At 39.2% G+C, this 24,211-nt stretch overlaps 1 protein-coding gene across 1 annotated transcript; it reads right to left on the bottom strand.

Moving 5' to 3' along the window:
• Positions 1-833: 833 nt before the first annotated feature.
• On the bottom strand, positions 834-23,744 carry LOC133210862 (suppressor of tumorigenicity 14 protein homolog). Its single transcript, XM_061350628.1, has 17 exons — positions 23,394-23,744; positions 22,910-23,078; positions 22,185-22,309; positions 21,281-21,348; positions 19,746-19,927; positions 19,611-19,649; positions 18,632-18,848; positions 15,835-15,974; positions 14,211-14,308; positions 13,104-13,216; positions 12,074-12,207; positions 8,251-8,358; positions 7,080-7,199; positions 5,933-6,116; positions 5,219-5,490; positions 3,509-3,645; positions 834-2,090 (listed from the first exon to the last, which is right to left on the bottom strand). Exons 1-17 carry the CDS (start codon positions 23,472-23,474, stop codon positions 1,932-1,934), a joined length of 2,346 nt encoding a protein of 781 aa, XP_061206612.1. The 5' UTR covers positions 23,475-23,744; the 3' UTR covers positions 834-1,931.
• Positions 23,745-24,211: the final 467 nt, after the last annotated feature.

The raw sequence follows: 24,211 nt of genomic DNA, 5'->3' as shown, positions 1-24,211 counted from the left end.
TGTTCTGGTACATAGAGCTGAGAAACTCGTAGAGAAAATAGGAAGTCAAGAACTGATCTGAACCTTCTGACCTAGGTTTTTATCTAAAACAGAACAGCAGGAAAACTTTTCTTCCATAGTGGAGACATCTCTAGTTTCAATGTAAAGAAAAGGAACTTACACCCTTAAATGTGCACTTTTTAGTAAATGGGCAAGTTAGTCTCGGCGTTACAAAAAGAGGAACCTCCAAGAACGAAATGTAGTTCTGATTTCACCTGGGGATTAGAGTTTCAGAGGCACAATCAAATGAAAAAATCACAGCCACTTGCATTTTTACCATGTGTTTATTAAAAAGAGGTGAATGAGTGGCTAGTCATTAGAGATACTAAACCCCCTAGGTATAGGCTTTGAATGTAGCTTACAGAGCAAGTTTGACACAACCATGGTGGGCAGGGAATGGGAATACCCAGCACTAGGGCAAGGAAAGAAGGAAAAGCAGTATCAGTGTTAGACATGGAAATCTCACCGCATTCAGATTACAGTGCTAGCTCATTGCAGTGTTTTACCCACATGATGCTCTGGTGGCTCTAAAACTAAACAAGGATCACACATTTATGTACAGTAGAAGTGTGCTGCGGTACTGAAATTGCCAAATTCTTTGTTTCTTAATATGTTAAAGGTGAATACTCAACACTTCCAAATATTGAGCACAATTTAAAGACCATCAAGACAGAACTTTCATTAAACTCAATACCAGCATTCCTAAGTCCCATAAACAGCTTTGGTAACTTTAAATAATCTTGATTTGGGCTGATCTGCTAATCGGGAGATTATGATTATCAAAGCTAATTATGATTATCAAAGCCAGATTTACTGTTAGGGTTAAAGAGTGTAGCTGTCATTTCCTCTTCCACTATCTTTGATTCCAAGGATGCATACAGACACATAAATCCCTTTTCCTTTTATGTCCCTTTCAATGCAGTGTGACCATGTGAGCACAGCTCAGGCAGAGATATAAAACAAAAGACCTGACACTGAAATTCTGCTTGCTGCAGATCAAGGACATCAGGAGAACCAGTGTGAACCCATAAGAAGCATGCTAAACATTCACAAAGCATGCAGGAGACAGATCTGCAGAAATACACTTGTAACATACTGCAAACATCAGACACTATGACTATGTTTGAATCGTAAAGATAATGTCGAAAAGAACTGAAGTTTCCTTTTGTTTAATTAATTAAAACTGAGTATTTCTCTCCTCTTATTTAAATATCATCACAAAGAACCTAAATGATGTTCTTCCAGCTGTTGAATGAAAATTTCTTACATCCTAACTTTTGTGAGATATATATTTGATGTTTTTAGGAAAACACTGGAGAAAGTACAAGAGTTAACAGCCCAGAAGGTACAGTCATGCAGTGGCAGCATAACTAGAGAATTAGTTAATCTCAGTTTTTTACACTATGCTGATTATAGTATTTGTATTTTCAAGAAATATGAAATAACATTTTATGTTTAGAATCCTGTTACACTACTAAGGTCATATATCGGTTGAGTATACATGAGATGTGGCCATGAATATCTACATATGTGTGTGTGGAAACAAGGATATATAGGCATCAAGGAAGATGGAAAAAGGGGAGAAGATTCACAGAAGAGAGGTTTTGCTGTATTTTGTGACAGGTCCTAATATGTTTTATGTTGGTTTTACCATAGTGCTGTTTCTGCTACTGGGGATAAAAAAGAGGAATCCATAAGGAATCTTAAGTTGCTCTGAATCTGAGCAGTTACTGCTAGGTGAGCAACAAATTATAGCTTCTTCATTCAGAAAGTGCACATTCTTTCACAAAGAAACAGCCAGTGGCATTTCATGTTTTATCATCAGAGTGTGGCAGACTACTTCAGGAAGCAGCTTTCATATGGGAGACGATCTGCATTTTCTCCTTGGCACATCAGTTTGTATTCTGACGAATCCAGTCATAAAGTGCTGTCACCTTAGTGTATACACCAGGCCGATTGCGTCGAGCACATCCTTCACCCCAGCTCACAATACCAGCAAGGTACCATCTATTTCCCTTTCCTGTGCAGGCTAAGGGACCTCCAGAATCTCCCTAAAATGAAGGGAGTTCAGCCATTAGTGCATGCACACATACACACACAGAGAACTGTAACAAACGTTAGGTTATTCAAAGACTGTAAATCCCTGCCCCTCTTTCTGACATCAGAGTTTAATATTAGAACCTTATTTCTGGATAGAGTGTACCCAGCTAGATGTCAAATTCCTTTAGTTTGTTTTAACTTATGGAAGTAGCACACTAATGGATATAAAACAATGGCAAGAAATAGTTCTTACAAATACTCATTGATAATGTCTCATTACAGGGCTCATAAGGTGCCTGATGACAGGTTGAATGGGGAGAGAAGACAACAGGGATGGAAAGCAGGAATTCTGCTACCATTTGACCATAAATTGTTCACAGGTTGAAGGCAGAACTCTTATACTGTGTTAAATAGGAACAGAAAGATATCACACGCACCCAACCAAATGAAATAAAACAAGACCAGGCACAATTAAGTATTCTCAGCAGTTTCATAATCAAGACTGTGTCTACATGCATAAGATAAGAGGAAGGAACAAAGACCAAGGAACGTGCAAATAAAAACTGGCTTCTCAAAGGAAGCACGCAGCCCTGTAGAGCAACGTGGAAAAGTAAAAATGGCCATTCAGTTCAGTTCACAGGATCAAGCTGCATTTGGGCTCACAAATGCTTTGTGCCCTTCATTGTGTTAACCTTGTATGCTTTCTGTAAGCACGCCACTCCACAGAACTCTGAGCACTTATGAACACAGCTCATCTCTGCAGCTGTTTCTGATGCATACAAGGCAGTCTGCAGCCTCCAAGTTGACCCTGGGGTGTTGCTGGGGTTTGCTTGGAGCTAAACTGTGGAAGGGGTCAGAAGAAAGCCATGTACCATGAAAAAGAGAACATTAGAAAGCCTTCATCACCAGACCAAACAAAATTATCAAGAAATAAGAAAAGAGCCACAACAGTTCTTCCCCAGTCTCAGGCTGCTGTCATACTGCCAATTGTGATAATCCAAGAGACTGATCTCAAAGTGACTTGAGACAGGAGGCTATGTAGTCCGGCCAATTACACAGCTAGTTATGAAGGAGTGAAGGGGCTGTACGCTGGTGGAAAGAAGAAGGATCCTAAACAGAGGAGCCAAGATCAGAGAACATCTTAGAGTGATGAGAAAACAGAGTCTGAAAGAGTAAATGTTTTATGCCTCACTCCAAGTATTACATCCTCTAAAGATGAAAGGTATTTGATTCTTATGTCAAATTTCCTTCCTTATTTTGGATACCCTTCAACTGCCATGTTAAGTTAGTCACACACACTCAAGACATCTCACTTTGCTACTAATGAATAATACCCCCAAATAACAAACTGCAAACAACCCACAGCTTTGAACAGTTTTCCAATGAAAGCAAATCTTCTTTTGTGGGTTTTTAATGACTTCTGGATTACCTGGCATGCATCAACGCCACCGTTAAGATTTCCAGCACACAGCATACGTGATGTGATAGGATTATCGTACAGCTTGTTGCAAACACTTCGGTTGATTATTCTCACTCGAGCTTCTTGCAGTGTTTTGGCAAGATGACCTATTAAAAAAATACCAGTATTGCAGAGGTTATGGAGATAGAGATTGCAAACAGAGATAGCACCTCAAACAAAAGAGGATAACTCCAAACTCAAAATCTACCCAGTTGATGACAGAAGAGTAATTCCCCCCACCCTTCAATTGCTGCCTGCCCTCAGCTTTTCAAAGCTGTTGTCTAGACAGAGGCTCTCCATCCATCACCTTTCCATTGCCTTAGTCCTTATCTTTACAGGCTTGTTTTGCCAGAAAGTAGTAAAAGAGCCATGCAAGTTATAAGACTCCACACATTGTGACAGGTTTTGAATGCCATTTCAAACTATGCCCAAAGCTTTTTCTTGTTATTTACACTATGGTTGTTTTCCGAACATTGTCCAAGGTCTACTAAATGACATTCCTATGTCCTTCTCTATCATCTCACTTCTGTGGAAGGAGCTGAGGAATGAAGCTGACAGGGGAACAATAAATAATTTTAAAACACTAAATTTGTAGCTCACAAGTGATTTTAAGAGCTTAATTCTGTACTATAGTCTTGGTGCAAAGTGTCACTGTTAATTGAATATCCTCAGTAATGTTCTGGCTAACAGTGAACATAACCTTTCAATGCCTGAATGGTCAGTGAAAGAACTGGGCTTTGGTTTGTTTGCTCGTTCAGCTCTGATAATGGGTTGGGAATGAAAGAGGTAAGACAGAAAAATACGCGGGTTTTTTTCATATGCCATTATACTGACTTTTAAGTATTACTTACATTTGTTAAAAAGGAAGTAATTGTAAGAAGACATCAATTGTAAAACCATTTGTATTTCATTATGCTATTACTTTATTACCTAGATTTAGTACTATTAATTTTAAAAGACCTATTAAGAAAGCCAGAATTACCATAGCAAATGGCTTCTGATCAAACACAAGGACCTAGGTCTCAGCACAATTGTGGGGACCACTGCAATTCTGAGAAGCTAAGCCCAGATTCAAAAGCTGGCTCCTGTTAAATGCTGAAACAGGGCCAAGATCCTGTGGGATCCCCCAACTCCCCTCTCCAGCTGCTTGCTTTTTTCCTGCCTCTACACTGCAGCCTGCTGCTCCAAGCTGCACTAAGGCAAAACTCTTCATGGGGCATACATTAAATTGCCTTTGGTTAAGATGAAACAAAAAGATCTTACACAGTACTCCTGCAATTATTGCTGTTCATGGCCTCATATCATCAAACACAGTCTCAGAGACCATTTCTTTCTCTATAATAATTGCAAATCACTCTTTTATTTACCTGTAAGGTTGCTTATGAACCATTCACTAGATAAAATGAGCCATGAACATCAAAATAGGCATATTTTTGCAGACCTATGGTCATTTGGTTTTCAATTGTCTATAACACCTGCGTACTTAACAATAGCCATCTATCACCTGCCACCCAAGCAGACATTTAGAACTGACAGACTATAGCTAAGGGGCCATTTTCTAGCTTTTTCTAGGCCTACTAAGTAAACCAAAGGTATTTTTGTTACAACTTTAAGTATTTCATTGCTAGAGTTTAACACGAAGCCAAACTTGCAAGAAGTAAATCCAGGAAAGGAACATACTATTTTCTTCTATGGCTCCCCAGCCAGTTACATAGCAGACAGTTCCATAAACAAATACTCTAGAGGTGCTGGGTAAACAAATGGGCTGTACCAGCTCACTGAAGAACACAGGAGTCTCCATTTCCAACAGGGCAATGTCATAGTCTGAGATAGAGTGGTCATACTGTGGGTGAACAACAATCCTTTTGATTGATCTCATAGCCACACGATTGCTCTTTTCAGTAATAGTACGTAAGCCCATATATGCTCTCCATCCCGAAGGAATGGAGTATCTGTAAAGAGAATGTTTTTAGAATGTCCCATTACAAAGTAATGTGGCATCAGTTCACTCCCTTTTATCTGCTTTTCAGTATTTAATGAAATTCAACAAAAGCAAAGCGAATGGAGGTAGAATGACAGATATACCATGGTGTCTGTCTCCTAAAATATGAAGCAATGGTTTTACTTACTATTTTGAAAATACTATTTTCCTGGAGCTATAAAAGAACTATTCCTTGCAATGCACTATTCTTTGGAAAGGAGAAAAACTGACTCCTTGCCACAATGAGAAGGTAAGTCTTCAATTTACACTACCTAAACAGAACACTGGCAAGTTTACCACTTCACTTATCAATAAATAGTCCTTTTCTTGAGGGAAAGAGCATAGCTTCTAGTGAGAAAATCCTTGCCTTATGGTGTTCATCCTAACTCTGTGACAGTGTAACTTCCTCATACCTCACAGAATCAGAATCCAGGAAGCAATGGGCAGCAGATAGGAGCCACCTATTAGAAATAAGAGATGCGCCACACACATGGCCATGTGATCCCATGTGCAAACTTGCTTGCCAAGGCCACTTTCCAGATCTTGCATCTTCACCTCCAACAATTCTGGTTTTCATCAGCTGGTGTCTTCCACAAGCTAATAGAGATAATTTAATAAAATAATTACAAAAACCACAAGGTCATTTCACTTTATTATGCTTAACACATGAACTTTTATTTATAATAGAATCATAGAATAGTTAGGGTTGGAAAGGACCTTAAGATCATCAAGTTCCAACCCCCCTGCCATGGGCAGGGACACCTCGCTCTAAACCATGTCACCCAAGGCCTCGTCCAACGTGGCCTTGAACACTGCCAGGGATAGAGCATTCACAACCTCCCCGGGCAACCCATTCCAGTGCCTCACCACCCTCACAGTAAAGAATTTCCTCCTTATATCCAATCTAAACTTCCCCTATTTCAGTTTGAACCCATTTCCCCTTGTCCTATCACTGTAGTCCCTAATGAAGAGTCCCTCCCAAGCATCCCTATAGGCCCCCTTCAGATACTGATAATCCTCAAAGATGTTAGAAAATAAGAAGTATTTGCTTGCTGTGCAATCAGTAAAAAAGGTAAGTGTGCTTGCACATTTTCATTGAACAGGCAAGTCATTGATAAACCCAATATTATCTATATTCCCTTACAGCTTTTTGAAGAGATTAATAACTCAAAAAGATATTTCTCACAGTTCTAAGCTGGGTTGTTCCAAAACCTGATTTGAATAAAATCTCATATCTTCTCCTTTCTTACATAGGAGTATGTACAAGGAGTACAGCTCCTTGACTGCATTTCATTCAGCAAAACCCAAGCACTAAGACCTACCAGCTTACCCTGGAAGAGTGCATTGCTTGAAATAAGTCATCATAGACTGGATCAGTGGATTTAAAATGAAAGAGTGCAAATTTTAAGACTGGCATTTTCATACTAATCGTAGCAGGAGATTAATTTCTTTAATTCACATTTGATTTAATAGAGTCTTAGTCCAGTAATGCTTGACCACAGCACTCATTCCTGACTCAGTTTCCCAAAGTCATTCATTTTAAAACAAATGTTACCACACCACAGTTCATTTCATCAGATCCATCAGCACAGTCTCTTTTCCCGTCACACTCAGGATTTGGCTTCAGCAAACATTTTCCATTGAGGCATCTGTATGCATAAGGGAAGCAACTTCCATAGGCTGAAATAATTTAGAGAAGACAGCGTCATGTTTGGAGCCATGGTTTCAAATTCAACCTATGTGATAAAAGTTGCTCAAGGCTACATATTCCAGTCTGCTTGAAGTCATAGCCTGTACTAGTATAAACCAGTCCCTCTATAGATGGTGGAGAGGGGGAGTGTTCCACTCTGATTAACAGTCAAGCTAATTTTGGTCTCCACTGATCATAGGGAAAAAGAGAGAGGAGCCTCCTGCTGTTATCACCCCCATGTTACTTAGATCTAAACTGACCAAGCTAGGCTTCTTTTAGTTTAACCATCCCTACGGGCATTACAAATCATGGAGCTTCACAGTGGATGTCATCTAGAAGTCAACCTTTTTATTATTAAGTAAAAGTTGAGAAAATTGTAGAGGAGCTTTATACCTGCTTCCAATAAGTTTTTAGCTAAGGATTATTGCAGTTTCACAGGGAATCCTGACACATGTCAGCAATAGGCTTCCCATTACTATCATTCTCATTGTCAGTTGTTTACAGTAACCCATAAACAGTGGAAGGGATTTATTTACTTTTCCAACAAGCAAGGACATGTCCCTGGCTAACTCAAGGATTCAAGTCAAGGCAAGAATTACAAAGGCAAAATGCAACAAGTCACTAGGGAGACATTAGCAGTACCAGCAATGCCTGCAACCGCTGTGGATCTCCAGTGAAAGAGACCATACACATGGCAAAAGGCCGAAGTCCCAAAGCTATGATGCCTCTCTCCCTTACATTATTTGGTACTGATCTGGCTGTTGCTCAGAGAAAGTGCTCTTCTAACAGAATCACCATCACACTGTAGTTAGATCATGTAACTAAAATCACTGTTAGCTTGGGTTTTGCCTCATTACCTTCTTGTCTAGACTTTCCTAAGAACAAGTTATACTCTGCTGGGGGATGTTTTCCACTATTATGAAACTTGTACTTTGTGCTGTGAAAAAGATATAGAAATACCAGATTAATCCATTAAAATAAATATATTCCTGCTTCTTCTTTCCACTGTCTTCTGGAAAATAGCTAAAAATGCATACTCACAGCAGTTGCTTTCATCACTGTCCTCCCCACAGCTGTCATCATCTTTACAAGTCTTATACTGGTGCTTACACTTCCCATCACCACAGTTCAACCGTTCTGGATTACAACCTGAAGAATAAAGGTCTATAAATGCTTTATAGTCCCAATAGCTGGCTAGCAGCCATATGCTACACTCCCTGCCAGAGGTCACCTTGATGTTACTGTGCCATCTCTGCCAGACATTAGTCTACCTTGGTTTTGGTAGCCTCCAGTGACAAAGAGACTTACTGCATTACTTCATTTATACTGCTCTCTCTGACTATGGATTACTTTCCTGCCAATCTTTCTGGCTGATCTTCATTGTTGCCTATCTTTGGTGTTCAGGGTCCAGTCTGGATACAGTACTTTAGCTGAAGCCTTCTCACTGGTGACTGGGAAGATCAAGTTTGGCACTTAATACCCCAACAAACCCAAGCAACAGAACACCAAACACAAAGCACAGAAAACTGTGTAACTCTGACTTTCAAATGTGCTTTTGAGCTACTGTCACCCCCTTTTTTCAGCTGAACAAGCAACTTAGGGAATCCACATGTGTGTTTGATCACCTAAACTCAGTTCTTGTCTTTATTGAGTGGAATATAATTTTCTCTGTATACATTCTCCAGCTTGTCAGCATCAGCTGTTTAAATACATCCCTCTCACACACATCCCTCCTTCTACCATGTGGCACTTTGCCTATTTCACATGAATCTTCTCCAATCTATCACTTAGATCACTGACAAGAAACACACAGAACAGACACTGGCAGAATGACAACAATAATACCCTTTCATTTTGGTGGAGTCATTGGCAATCATGCTCTGGAAACAGCTTTGTCTGTTTTTTTCTCACAATGCTTCCTTTACTTACTGATAAGTTTGTCACACAAAGCAATGCCAAAGTACAACTTCTGCTCTATTTATCTTGCTGCAGCAGAGAACTAAAACGAAGTAGAAACCTTCATGCTGGTTTTTAACACCTATTTCACTGATTACAAATAGTTTATTTTGACTACTTGTTGCTTTATTTGGTTTTAGAAGCTTAACTTGTAAAGATCAGTGTAAAATCCCCTTCCTGTTTTATTCTGTTCTCCCACTCTTTAAACACATTACTCAGCCTCTTCTGCAGCCTTTTAGAACTTCACCACATCCTTCATGGGATCTTAACGATAGCTGCCAATATTTTAGAGATCATTTCAGCAGTCTCCAAGCTTCATGGAAGAAACTGTTAACAGGAGAACACAAACAAGAAATAGTTGCCCTACCACGGTCTAATCCATCACTACCAACTGAGCAGCCTGGCCAGCTCTAAGACTGACTGCTAGAAAGAATGCACATTCTATCCTCACACCTAAGGTCAAGCCAGAAAAATAAGCAATTAATGGCACTAGAAATGCTGTTGCAGTCTAAATGCATTAACACAGAACCGTACCATGAAGAAATATTAAAATAGCTGTTAAGAAACAAAGTTAGGTGTCATTTTTAACCTAAATTGCATGAAAAACAGGAAATCCTACCCTGCTTGGCATTATCTGCCGACGATTTTTATCAAACAGTCTGAGTTAAATGAATCAATATTCACCTAAATGGACTTAGAAAATGAAACTCACATTTATTGCCTGACTCGAAGTGATACAGAACAGATACATAATTACTATTGATGGTGAACACCTCTTCAATATGTTAAGGTCATGTATGTTACACAAGAGCATTTAAGGGCTGGGGGGGAGATTAGTGATGCTGGAAGTCAAAACAAGGCACTCTCCGTAGTAATAGCAATACAAATGTCCTGACATTAAAATGCTGTAGACTCACCTCTGTGCTACTACGCTCCAACTTCATGTCTGACGTGAACAAATGCTTTATCAAACACTTCTCAGATCTAGCAGTTTCATTACGGAATGGCCTTTCACCAAGAACGCATTGCACTTTCACTTTAATTAACAACTGATATCAATGCAAAGGTGTTTCTTTGCAATATATAAAAAACATGTTCTTCCACTTTTCTTTCTTTTTTGTTTTGTTTTGTTTTTCTTGGCATGTCTAAAAATAAAAACTGTGAAAGAAAAAGTAGCCAAAAATACTCCTTTTTCTGCCCAGGTCAAGCTAACTTAAAATATTTCCCCTCTAGCACCACAAACGAATTAACAGCTAAATCACATTGAAGCTCTAAACACATTTGTCCCACTTTTATTTAATCAGTTCCAATCTGGAGTCATTTAACCCTCCTCACTGCCTTGCATGTGATGCTGGTGGGAGGAAAGCACACACTACACAACCAGCACTAGCTCAAAGCTGGAGTCTCTCTAATGCTCTTTTCACCACTCTCTGAAGTTATTCAACCAATGGCTGGCATTTGCTTCCCAGTTGAACTCAGAGCAGTGCCTGTGGTTTCTAATAATTGTGTTTTGGTAGGCTTTCAACAATGGAAAAGTTGGATCTGAGGTGGGTGACTGCAGGTACTAAAGATGTGGGAGAAAATTACCTCCCACCCTTACTATTGCTACAGGCAAGGCTATAATGGAAAACCAGTGCTCTCAATACATCCTGCTCTCTCAGTATCAACTTGATACTGACACATCACAACTAGTGTGCACCTCCTGATGGGTCTTAATACAGGTCCTTAACATTGTGGCTAAAGGTGAATTACACAGCTTTGTGTCACCTCATCGCTGGCTCAGTTGTAGAAATGGAGCAGAACACACAAAAAGTGAAGGCTTGTACATGTAATAAAGACTGGGGATTCTCTCTATTAAAAAAGCCTCCCAAAACAACAAAAAAGCCCAAGAGGTCTTTTTAGGCTTTCACTCATCTCTGAACTGGTTTTGAGGCAGTAAGCACAGTAACAATAGAACACAGCACAGTTCTTAACTTTTTCCATTAGAAAGAGACACAAGTTGGTGGAAAAGGAAAACCCTGAAAACATGAGTCCTATAGAATGACTGAGTACAGAATCTGACACTTATTTCTGATGAAAGACATGAAACACGAATCTATTCCAGAGACCTTAATACATAAATGTTTCTAAGTCAGCAACAATACTCAGAACTATACTCAGTCAAGCTGAGAATCTGAAGAGGTTTCACAAACTGAGCTGATCTCTTGAAATTACAGAGAACTTTAGCTACATAGATATCAACTGGGTAAAGGAAAGAGAAGGTATTTGCAAATAATACATTGCAGATGCATCTTTTCTAAGAAATATCACAAATACGTGTAAGAAAATCCCTCTTCCACCTTCTAGAAGCATCCAAAAAAACCTAACACTTACCCAAAAGTGCATAGATTGGGGAGTCAGGAAAGGGGTGTAAGAAACCCAATCATATTCCTGAGATACCTGCTAGCAAGGGGTCCTCATTGACTCTCACTGGAAACTTAGTTTGTCTAAACCTAGAAGCTCATCCAAAGCATGCTGAGTTGTAATTTTAAAGCAAAGATGAACTATTCGTTGTTAACTCCTGTTGGCACAAGAGTCATGCTTTGAGGCTCTCTGCTGAGCTGTTTTCATGGTGCAGCTTGGCTATTTTAAGATGTTGGCAAAATGACAAATAATTAGATCCAGAGAAATTGGGAAATTTTACTTCCCATTTTACAGAAGTGCTGTGAAAAGTTAGAAAATGAGTACTAACGTGTAAAGACATCATGTACCTAATTTTGTGCATTTATTTGTTCAATTAAATACACAATAACATTTCAAACATTGATCTCTTGCACTTAGGTTAAGGACAAAAGGCAGGTTGATCTGCATGTGATTGATCTGACAAGGTTTCTCCTTAAAAAAATGAAGTACATGCTTATTCACTTACGGTCTGTGGGACTGAAGGCTTTGTATTCAATGTAAAACCCTCTGTGGGTGACTAGTTCGTCAGAATGGAAGTTGATTGCGACAGAGTAACCGTATTCTCTGTTTCTGTTGCTTTCAGGAAGAGCTTTGCAGTATCTAGCAAGGCAAAAGTGAGAATAATCAATTTCGAACCGAACTGACTGTTACCATCCAGCTACCTCTCCTTTTAATGAGTGGTACCAACACCAAAAGCTTTAAAATAAGAAAAATCAGCTATCTTTTAGTGTTAAAACATCACAACAGAAGTACTAGAAAGCCTACTTACAAATGCCTTCCACTCCACAACTTATCTGGGACTAACAGACTTTGAAACAAATACAGCAAGAAGATCCATACCAGAGTCTACCTTAGAAACACAAACCACTTGGAAGCATGCTTGGTCTCAGATCTCCCCTTTAGGTTTGCAAACCACAAGGCTACAAATCCAGTAATAGAATATGGAATCATACAGCCCAATCCAAGTGCTGACACTGGTTTCACTATACTCTGGACACTGGGTTTTTGAGGTTTGGTGTTTGCTGTTTGTTTGGGGTTTTGAGAGGCATGGGTTTTTTTTTGTTCTAAGCACGCACATTACAATTCATCTTATTTACAGAAAAGAACATGATCACTGAAGAGTAAGTAGCATAGAAAATGAAACTTCAGATGCCACAAGCTCTTCCCCAACATCAAGACCACTGCCAGGAATTTATACTTCAACTGCAACTGCATAAAGCCCTATTTTTCTATGTCATTGCTCCTAAAGGGGATCAACAAACTGAGTGCCTAACACTGTAGAAAAAGCAGGATGCTTAAATGAACATAATGGCAAATTTTCAGTATTAGGGCAGGATTAAGAACATCCTTCTGCTGGAATTCAGTAGAAGCACCCAATTTTCGTTGACATTTATTTTCCTGCACTGGAAGCAGCAAGACATCTTTTGCTTAAGCACAGTATGTTCCTCAACATTGAAGTGCAAATTAGTATGTTAGAAAATAGTGTATTTACTCACCTAACCCCATCAATTTCTAACCAGTCTTTATCACATTTACTGGACCCTGGCGACTTCTCTTGAATTTGTATTATGAAGATTTTTAAGGAGAGCTTGTAGCCAGGCAATGGTGCCTAAAAATCAAAGGATGAATATCCTGACACATGCATCCAGAAATCAAAAGACCTGTGCTTCTAAGATGGTAAATCCTGTTTTGCTTATTATAAGATTAAAAATACTGCATTTTTAGCATGCAAATCATCACCTTTGAAGAACCAAAACATGTCACTACTTCAAACATGCATAGAAATCCTTTTAGGCCCAAATTCTTTGGTTAGACTGTGCCAGACAGAAGCTTGTAAATCTTCCTGCAATCAGTACAAAGCACAGTATTTGAGGTTTGTCCTGTGTTTGTACTGCTGTGTGCTCCAGTAGCTTAAATAAGAGATTAAAGGTATCTATGGCAGCTAGTCATTCAATGACCTCTTTGCTTTAGAAAGCCTTTTTCTTCCTTTTCCTGCATATAGGTGAGAGTTTTATGCTACAAACTGCTAACAGTTTTCATTGAGCAGGTGAAAGGTAGAGACTTTTACTAATTCGTAGACATGAAGAGCATACTTTCCCAGGGAAAGTAAAAAAAAAGCAGTTAAATGCTTAATGGAGCAACAGATGAACACACCAGGAAGCTGGTGGAAATTATGAGTAGTTCCTAAATCCAGCCAAAGGGCTTTCTGGAAAGCCAGAGCTGAATATATGAGCCAGAGAAGTCCTATTTCTGCAGACTTCAGGGAAATGCAGTGTGGTATCCATCATATGAGGCATGATTTAAATGACCACCTCCTTTCTGACATAGAAGCAAAGCCCTGATTATTAGTGATTTTCTCTGGCTGCTAGCAGCTGTCATTTTACCCATCACTTTGTTTCTGTTATGAAAACTCAAACATTTGGAAGCTGGCAATTACTCCTTCCCATAGCTGGCACTTGTAGGTAAAAAAAGTGGGTGCCTAAGAAGTCAGGTGCACTTGTCTCAGCATCTTTTCCCTTCATTTCACCCACAACAGAAGTGGTTTCTCCCAATTTTATATCTCATAAAGCAAAGTCATCACTAGAAGATTTCTCAGCACTTACTCTGATGATCCAGCTGCAGTCGATATTTGGTGGGTAGTAACTCGGGTAATAAGGGGAACTCAGCGTCCCATTCCAGGAAATATAATGACCACCACACACTAGGAGAGAAATACATCAGCAAGAAGCGCAGTTATCTCAACTGGACTAAAGTGCAGAGCCTACTTCACTCGTTAGGACCTCCTCTTTATACAGAAACAGAAGCAGCAGTTGTGACAGTGTTACAGTATTAATACCGTATTTTGCCTGTGTTAACAGAAAATCATGTAACTACACTTCCCCGTCACACTGAATTTCTCCTGTTTTGGGATCAAATTACAATAAAGGCTAAATACAAAACAACCCTGACTGAAAGTCTTGGTTTTGGGGTTTTTTTCTAAACCCCCCTTCTTCCATGGTAGGTAGAAGCAGCAAAGAAATGTAGACGTAACAGACCTCCCCCTTCCAATTTACTTCTGACCCTTCTTGTTGACTTTTTCAAGCATTACAAAGCTATCGGCCCAAAGTGAAACCTCTGATTTATTCCATGGGAACCAGGGCATTGTTTGTGCCAGTTTCCAGTCTGAAAATTCATGCCACATTTGAACAATGCCTCTGAGGTTTTATTTTCTATCAGGATCTCTCTTACATAGCCAGTCTTTAGTGCCTTTAGTTCCCCTTAGGTAACAGAGTAAATGCAAACATGAATATAACAGAAAATAAGACAACTTCGAAAACAGGCAAGTTTTGTGGCAAATCCTGTTCTACACATCTTTTGGAATGCCCATCCTCAGAACAGTGAAATGACTTTAACTTGTAATGTGCACGGGATAAGTATTTGCCTAAGCAGAGACAGAAGCCAAAATGTGTAAGCTTTGAAGAAGCTTATCCGCTATAATTTGTTCCACAAGTTAAGACTCTTTCACTTGGACCTCACTAAGTAACTGTGGTTAAGTTTTCCCTTAAAAAGCTCCTATATCTCCTGTAACAATTACTAGCAATTGTTAATCTACAGGATAAAAAAAAAACAATTTAAATTTAAGCAATTTAAATTAACAATTTTTAAAAAATTAAATTAACAATTTAAAAATATTTATCCTATAAAGTAACAATTTGTTGGTGCTCAAAACACTTCACTAATCACCAAGATCTCCTGCAAAATTCATACTACTCCATAGGCTTAGAATATACTGCTTGGGTCTTGAATACACTTTTCATAACTGCATATATACACTGTACATATACAGTTAACTACACTGAACAGGGCTTTCAGGAAAGGATCAAAGCCATATTAGAGACACTTGCTCTCATTTTCCCTTTTCATTAAAAACACATCCCTAAGCTGGGGATGGATTGCCAAAACTGATGCAAGTGCTGCTGTCACAGCAGCTATCTAGCTTTGCCTAGACATATAATGCCTGTAGTGGTATGTGGCTGGCTGCTCTGCTGCCATTGCTCTGTGTTGTTGTGTACTAAGAGTAATGTCTGGGTATTCTTTTAGTGGATCAGAATGATAATTCCATGACTTATATGCCATCAATCCATCTTCCCAAATACACCCAGGAAGTATCAGTTTATTTTTCATTTTAGAGGTGACAAAAGGGATAAGCTTTCTTACATCAGATGCTTGTTTCCATTAAATACTTACTGATTTTAGGAACAGCTTGAAAGTGGGCTTTTAAAACACTGCTTTCTTCTCTTTGGTCCAGTGAAAAGGTAAGCAACATTACATTACTTGACGAAGTTAAACGCACAATAGGAGGAGTCCAGGCCCCAGGTCCACACCATCTGAAATATCCCCAAAATGGCATCAAAAACCCCAACCAAAGAAAACCGAAAGAAAACATTTCCCACATTCCAGTCATCTGTGCTGAGAAAGAGGGCAGAAGTAGCACTCATCTGGTCATCTGTTCTTTCAGAAGCATTCCACTGGCTACCACTTCCTTATTAGTATTGCACCCAAGTGATAGTACACAAGATGATAGTTTCCCAGCACTGAGCCTTAGTCACTCTGGATGAGCATCACAGACACTCTTGCCTAACAGCTGCCCTGAAATTTTCTGACCTGCAGAAGTACCAGAAAGGCAATGCGAGATTATGTTACTTCAGCAGTGATAGAGCCACTGAGAAGCAGCTGATAGCACTGAAAAGGCAACAAGTGGCAGTGCAGCAGTGCTGAGCACTATATATGCAATAGATAACAAGCCCAAAGCATTTACAGTCCATTAACTTTCAGCTTGATTTCACATCACAAAAGCTGTCAGGCAAGATGTGAAGCCCCATGCATGGCAACTACTTCTTATCATTTTTCTTTTGTTTAAATAATAATGAGTTAATTTATATTAGGAACCTTGAAAACTAGCTACCATTTGTAATCTGGGATGCTCTTTCTTGCATCTCTAAATTCACTTATATATTTATTCCATTTTGAAATCCACAGTATTTTTTGATTCCTCTTAATAAATTTACAAACCTGTGTGAAAAAAAAATCTCTTTTCTATGCATAACAAATGAAAGAAATTAAGTTTATATCTCAATAGCAGAGTGTTTCCATCACAGCCTTATTATTTCACAACACCAAGATCGAGAGTGACAGCATTAAAAACCCTGAAAGTAGTCATTTTTGGCCTTAGCTGGCTATTCCCTGCTCCCATTCCATGTGAGGCAGTAGACAATGGATCTATGATTTCACCGACATTACTAAATACTTTTTATCATAATACCTGTCAAATCCTTAACAGTATCAACACTTAGAGTCCCCTCTGCACTGCGGTGTTGAACTCTTTGAGCATCTTGCCCTGCTACCCAGCTGACAGCCTGACTTAGCTGTACCTCTTGTCACAGTATAACCCAAATAATAAGGCAAGCACATACAAGAAGAGCTGTACACATGAGATGTCTACTTTTACACTACACCTCACAATCTCAGCTAACTCACTCTTTAGTATTTGTCACTGAACAACTCTGTTGCTGCAGTTTGTAGCAACTGGTGAGAACCATTTTAGTCACCATGTGTGATCCTAGACCTGGACATCAGGGAATAACGGCTATAACACAGTAATTTCTGGCTATCATGGATGTTGGAAATGATATTATTAGTTCTACCACATCTGTCCAAATTATGTCACCAGCTGCTTGTAGCTTAAACAGAAAATTAATAAGCATATGCAAAACCACACATAGCTAGAGTGCAACAAAAGTAACCAAAAAAAGTCAACTTTTCTTCAGTACCATTAGGCTTTTAGCAGAATTTTAATTATCAGATTCTGTTCTGGTTCTTTGATAGATACCAATACATGTTCTTGAGCTTTCTGACTCACAGCTTACTGCATTGACCTTCTCTGAACACATTAAGTCGTACACCTCTATTGATTCTGCTAGCTTCCAGGTGCTTTCATGCACATGGCCAACTCTACTTTTCTGGTTCCTAAAAAGCAAAGCCATTACTTATAATGTGCAACAGTAACAGTCCCATAATCATCACCAGAGCAGATATAGCCCATCATCAGGGATGGGATTCTCCATGCTATGCTACAATCTGAGAGGAGCTCCTTACACAAACCCTGTGTTCACTTCCATGGCTGTCCTTTGGACAGTCCACCAACAATGACAAGCTCTTTTGTCTTGTTGCATAAGGAGAAAAATAAGTCTGTTACCTTCTCAAGTAAGTTAAGGTACTACTAAAACAGTGCATTTCAGACACTCCTGACTGAACCCGCATGCTCAGCTAGCCTCTATAAAAAATATCCCCCTTGAAAACACCTAATCTCAGGTTCTAAAACTTATTTATTTTGTTAATGAAGACAGATTCGGGTGGATAACATGTTTATATGTGACATTTGACTCTGGAAAATGGGAGCCATGTGGCTACTGAAGGTTAAATATCATCTAATCTCAGTTATGCAAATGGACTACACAGGGACTCTGAGGATGGAGCCTTCCATAGACACACTACCCCTGTTATGATTAAAGATTTGGCTATGACTGGACTGCTTTAAAACAAGTTTATTATTTTCTAAAAGGAATAGAATACTGAAAAAAGGTATCTTTTTGAATTATTATGAAAAAAGTCTTATAAATTAATCATACTGTAGAATAAACCCTGCAGGAATTCATAACAGGCTTCCCAAGCAAGTGATCACTTCTCTGTCAGAGTTCAAGAAGCATCTGGACCATGGTCTTAGTCATATTCTTTGGTAGATCTGTGAGGTTTAGGGAGTTGGACTTGATCCTTATGAGGGCCTTTCAATTCAAGGTATCTTATATCCTAATTCACTGTGGGGAGAAGGAACAATACGGAAGATCTTGTTATTGCCCTATACAAGATTTTTAAGTTGCATTTGGGCTCTTACATTTTGGAAGCCCATTTAATATCAATTTGATATCACTACAGTTTCAGAGAGTTTCTGTTCAGCTCAAAACATCTTTTCTCTGTACTATCATACCTTGTAATGATCTTGTTCTGCAGAGGAAGAAGGAAATCATACGCTGATAAATGGTGTGATGCACAGCTCTCTGGAGTGACACCATGCAAAGTGGTAACTACAAGTCTCACCACATAGTTAGAAGGAACTCGCAGCCTCCATTGATAAAAAGACTTTTTGGGATTCATCAGAGTTAGAGTCCTGTTGTTACCTGGTTTGGCATACAGGTCAAAGGATGCTGGTATACAAAAGAAGCTAGATCAGTGGCTGAAAAACTGTTAAGTTGAAAGATAAATTATTAGGCAAAATCTCAGAATAGGCAGCAAAAGTTGCCTATCCACACTTCTTGACTATTCTAATCTTTTTTTATCCTTACCTTTGCAAGTCCATCCCCTTTTCCCTAGCAGGCTGCATCAGCTTCTCCTGCTTTGGCCAGGGAAGTACAATGTCCAACCACCAGCAGCTCATCACACACTCAGCAAGCAGGAGGGTACTTGGCTGAAGCTGCTACATCTCTGCTTGAAACCTACTACTTCCTTTGCCATTTTCTCTTCATCCATTGCATGGATGCAACAAGAACAGTAAGTATATGAGGTCAGTCTCAACGTGTGCTTGATATGGATAAATAGGGCAAAGTGAATTGAAGCTCTATAGTACTTGACTGGTCACTGACTATGTACAACCACAATTATCTAGCCACAAAGCAAATAAGTTATGTATAATTTTGTATTAGATTTTTAAAGGATGCCAGGTAAAGGAGCCACAACTCATTGCAATTCAGTGGGAACTATTGAATTTCAACCATTCTAGTCCGAACATGAGAGCAAAAGCTGGAAGGTATTTTCATCCCAGCTTTCATTTGGAACACAAGCCAGGTTGTTCCCTGGTCTGGTTTGGTTCGTAGGCCCTACAGATACAAGAGTAACAGGGAAACTGCCATTTTTCTGTTGCAGGTTTTTTTCCCCCAAAGCGATACCAGTTGGGATTGAAGCATTATTACCTGATTTTAGCATCACATCATATTCTGTGGAATCTGAAACTGAAATTAAATAACTATCAGCCACACAAGCCAAGGACACAAACAGGAGAAAGAAAAATAGACAGAATAGGTATTAAATGACAGGTACATTGTTACCAAAAAGCTCCATCGTAACAAGATCAAAATCTTCCTCCCCAGAAGAACTGAACACGTGGGTTGCTTGTTTAGCACTGATTTTCTTTATTTCCAGTGGGGTTAAGTTTTGGAAAGAAGCAACCACATCCTGTGGTGCCCAGAATGTATTCCAGTAGTAAGCTCGAAGCCCAGACTCTCCTTCACTGTGCAGGAAATAAAATGCATTATAAATAGACTCTAATTAGTACCTTGGATGTGCTTTCCACTGCTCTGCATTTTTGGCTTGCACAAAACATAGCCAGTTGGCTGCTGCGCAATGAATTGCAGCTGAACATGGTGGCCAAAAGCTCTCTTGTTTAACAATTGTTCTTTCTATAAAGTAGAAATGCTTTGGAAATATGCTGCTTCAACTGCTAGACGCTGAGACTGAAAACTACACCTCACAGCAAATCCTTGCAATATTTTTTATGGAATTGGGTATTTCCGTCCTTGATGTATAATTTCACACTTTTAAGATCATATTACAGCTGCAGACAAGTTTTTCTTTAATATTCGTTGACTGTGGCACCATATGACAATACAGTTTTATGCTCATACATACATTTTACATAATTCTTGTTGAAATAGACAATCTGTATGTGCATGGAGATCTCATAACAGCCTTCCAGTATCTGAAGGGAGGCTATAGGGACACTGGGGAGGGACTCTTCATTAGGGACTGCAGTGATAGGACAAGGGGTAATGGGTTAAAACTTAAAGAGGGGAAGTTTAGGTTGGATATAAGGAAGAAGTTCTTTCCTGTCAGGGTGGTGAGGCACTGGAATGGGTTGCCCAGGGAAGTTGTGAATGCTCCATCCTGGGCAGTGTTCAAGGCCTGGTTGGACAGAGTCTTGGGTGACATGGTTTAGTGTGAGGTGTCCCTGCCCATGGCAGGGGGGTTGGAACTGGATGATCTTAAGGTCCCTTCCAACCCAAACTATTATATGATTCTACATATGCAAAGTACTACTTAAGTGACAAAAAGAGACAGCCCATCACACTCCGGTTAAAAAGGCCTATGGGCTGGACTATCCAGAAGTTTTAGGATGCTACCAAAACAGTAGTAGCCATCTGCTCAGAGAAGCTTAAATAGAGTGCCCTGCCTAATCAAACTCTTAATTTTCTCTTTGAGAGGTTAAAAAGGAACTTCACAACAAGACCAGGTTCTGCAAGCAGTCAAGGAAATGAATTGTAATTTCCAAAATGAAATTGCAATTGCAATTTAAAATTGTAATTTTCAAAATGAAAAGCAGATAAACAAACTACAAAGAAATCCATAAACCAAGGAACAATTAATCACACTTCATTTTTCTCTCCGATTCTATAAGGCAATACAGAATTCACATTATTAGGGTAGCTCTTAGCTCTCACACACTTAGGTGCATTTCTGCATTTCTCATTCTCTGTTGTAGAAATCTGCAATGTTCTTCCAGACTCATTTAAAAACCATGGAAAAAAGATAAAACTATTGCAACAGAATATCTCAAAGTTGTATCATATGCGGGAAGAGGACCCACCTGAAAGCAGCCACTACAGACTTCAAGTAATACTTTCCCAAGAAGGAAGATTCATATGTTTTTGCAAACTGTTAAGCAATAGTAAAAGAAAATGTAAAACATTACATTTTAGTGGCAATACCATCTCCTATTCTATAAAGTATTTGTCTTTTTCCTCCTTTCCTCTTCCTCATCCCTCATATTGCAAGCACTACTTGTATTTCTCACAAAATGTCTCATATGAATCAGAAATGTGCATTCATTTGCACTAAAAACAGAACCAAAACCTTTTGAGATGCATAACATTTCAGGACCATTGAGACAGCTCTTGAAAACTAGCCATCAAAAAGAAGTCTTTATGAATACCTTTATATCTCTGTTTCAGTCTTTAACATATAATCTGGCCATAAGCAACTTGTATTGGCTCTGCACAAAGCAGCTTTGAGACACTAGATTAGCTCTTTTGAGAAGTAGAAGTTAACAGAGAACTGCTTTGTGTTGAAGATTGTTGTTCACATGGACCCAAGAAAGAGTATTGATCTCATGAATAGAAAGTTGAATATGAAGCACAAGAAAGCAAGTGTTGTAGGGGGTAATGGAAAACAAAACCAAGTTAGACACTGAATTGGAGCTGTATTTAAAAAACAAAACAGCAACACACATAAACCCACAATAAGACAAACACACTGTAAATTCCTTTAAGAAGAATAATTTGTCCATAACTTTGAAAACCCCCAGGTTTTATTACCTAGGAAATAGGTATTAAAAACCCCAGCTCTCCAACTACATTCCTAAAACTGTACACCATCGAGTCACGTTCTAGCTTTAAAACCCCTATGTGACTAAATGGAGTATTCTCCTCATTCCCAGTCCAATTCTGTATTAAATATTCTGAAGTTATTGCTGTATTTATGTGGGAACTTACATAATTTTGGATTGCTTCTGCTTGCAGGAGGAATTTCTGTGACTTGGGATCATTGAAGTCACTTGTGTAAGTCACATTAGGAATTTCTACACTCCCACCAATATAAATAAAGGAGAATGCTGGAGCTGAGGAAAAAAGGGATAAAAAGATGAGCACAGCCAATCACATTATGGAAAAACTTCCAGAACAAGAGGCTTGAGGAAGCATGTATAAAGAAACTTCCAATAATAGCCAGAGTGCTAAGTCAGTCCCAAGGAAAGGAGCGAGGTACAGGTTCAGACAGGCGTTTCTACTAGGAAGCTTCAATTGTTAAACTTCCATTTACTGCAGCTATCTCCTCCTAAGAGACACAGTTTTAACAGCTGTTTGCTGAGATCTGGGAGGGACTGTACATAATTTACCTATCCATTCTGTTTGGAAAAAGGAAATAGAAGATATTTAACTCCTATGTGTTCTTGGGAAAGACGACAGTTACAACAACAACGGTATTCACAAGCAGAGACAAAAAAGAGTTTAGAGAGAAAACGCATATTCTTGTGCAACTGCCATCTGTTAATTAATGTGCATTTTGTTGCTTTAGCAAAGACATGAAGGAGAAGGGAAAGCAGGCACTTTATACATGCATTATGTGCTTAGCTGTTTCAAGCAGAGCTTTTCCATAGTAATCATCCACACAGCGCAAAACCACCCATCCCACCCAGACCCTGCTGGGGAATAACTCTTACACAATGAGTAGTGCAGGACTAGTATGGTTACTGTAAGTATTAAAAAAACAATAGGTAATATTCCTAGAAGCCATCTTCTCCAGAAACAGGACCTCATCCATTTGAAGAAACAGGACTTCTGACACAAGCCTCCTTGGTAGGCTGGGCAGTAGTGAATATGCAGGCTTTCCTAGAGAAAGACAGGAATGCATCAATAAGATAACAAAAGAAAAGCTATTATAGTGTATTTACCTTCATAGTTTTTCTGAAGAGGTTTAAATTGAGATAACATATTTCATGCTATCAGCTCGGTCACACCTGAAATCTACATTTCTCTGTTGCTTGCTTGCAGCATGCATTTCAGGCTATGTAAGCAAAGGGAAAAACTATCGCTTTTGTTAGGAGCAGTTTGCATATGAAGAACAGAAGTGAATACACACCAGAGTAGGCAGAGAGATCTTTTACTGTGCTCCTACCGTAAATCTTAGCTAGCAGTATCTCTTACCTGCCCCGCAGTCTGCTCAGAGCCGTGTGGAGCTGGTATGCTGTACACAGAAACCCGGCTGGAGGGGAAAGCTCCTATCATGATGCCTTGACGAATGCCTTTTGACTAACCTAATAACAGAGCCCTAAATGAACCTCATCTCTTCAGCATAACCCAGGATATCGCACTGCTCTCTCCACTATGCACACCAGGCTTCTCTCCTTTCACCTTTGCCATACTGCTTGAAGCCGGAGCCATCTGATCTGCAATCAAAGAAGGTGGGGAGGAGAAGTTACCATCACTGTAACTCTTTGTTTTCCTAACTGGATAAGTGGGATATGGATCTCAGTTTCCAAATAGATCCATTACTCCTTTCAGAAATACAAGCGTAGGAAATTATTTGTGACAGAATGCAAAGGACAAACAAGCAATTTACAGATAAAAAGTTCCAGAGAAAGCTAAAAAAGGAAACTTCTAGTGAATACCTGGTGCAATCCACAGAAATATATGTGAGAGAGAAGAAAGGCACAGTTCCACAGACCACCTGACTTTTCCAGCCACAGGCCAGGACCACAGAATAAATGTAATTGCAAAGCAATTCACATTCACATTTCTGGTTTGAAATAAAAACAGTTTTAAGTTACCAAATCAACAAGTTCTATGCTTTATACATGCAAATAGGAAAATCAAGAATGTGTGACAGAGAATAACATATTTCATCCATGTCGAGAGAGAAAGCAAGTGCACAAAGCTCACAACATGGAGAAACAAAACAGGTCCAAGAAATCTCAGCCCTGGGAAACAGAAAGGCAACAAACCAACCAACCCCAGCACAGATC

Source organism: Neopsephotus bourkii, unplaced genomic scaffold (genome assembly GCF_033783945.1).
Source record: "Neopsephotus bourkii isolate Nb327-2 ecotype Australia unplaced genomic scaffold, CSIRO-AGI_Nbou_v1 NB_532, whole genome shotgun sequence".
NCBI lineage: Eukaryota > Metazoa > Chordata > Aves > Psittaciformes > Psittacidae > Neopsephotus > Neopsephotus bourkii.
Note: the sequence above shows the minus strand (reverse complement) of the source record. Positions and strands in the feature narration are given on the sequence as shown.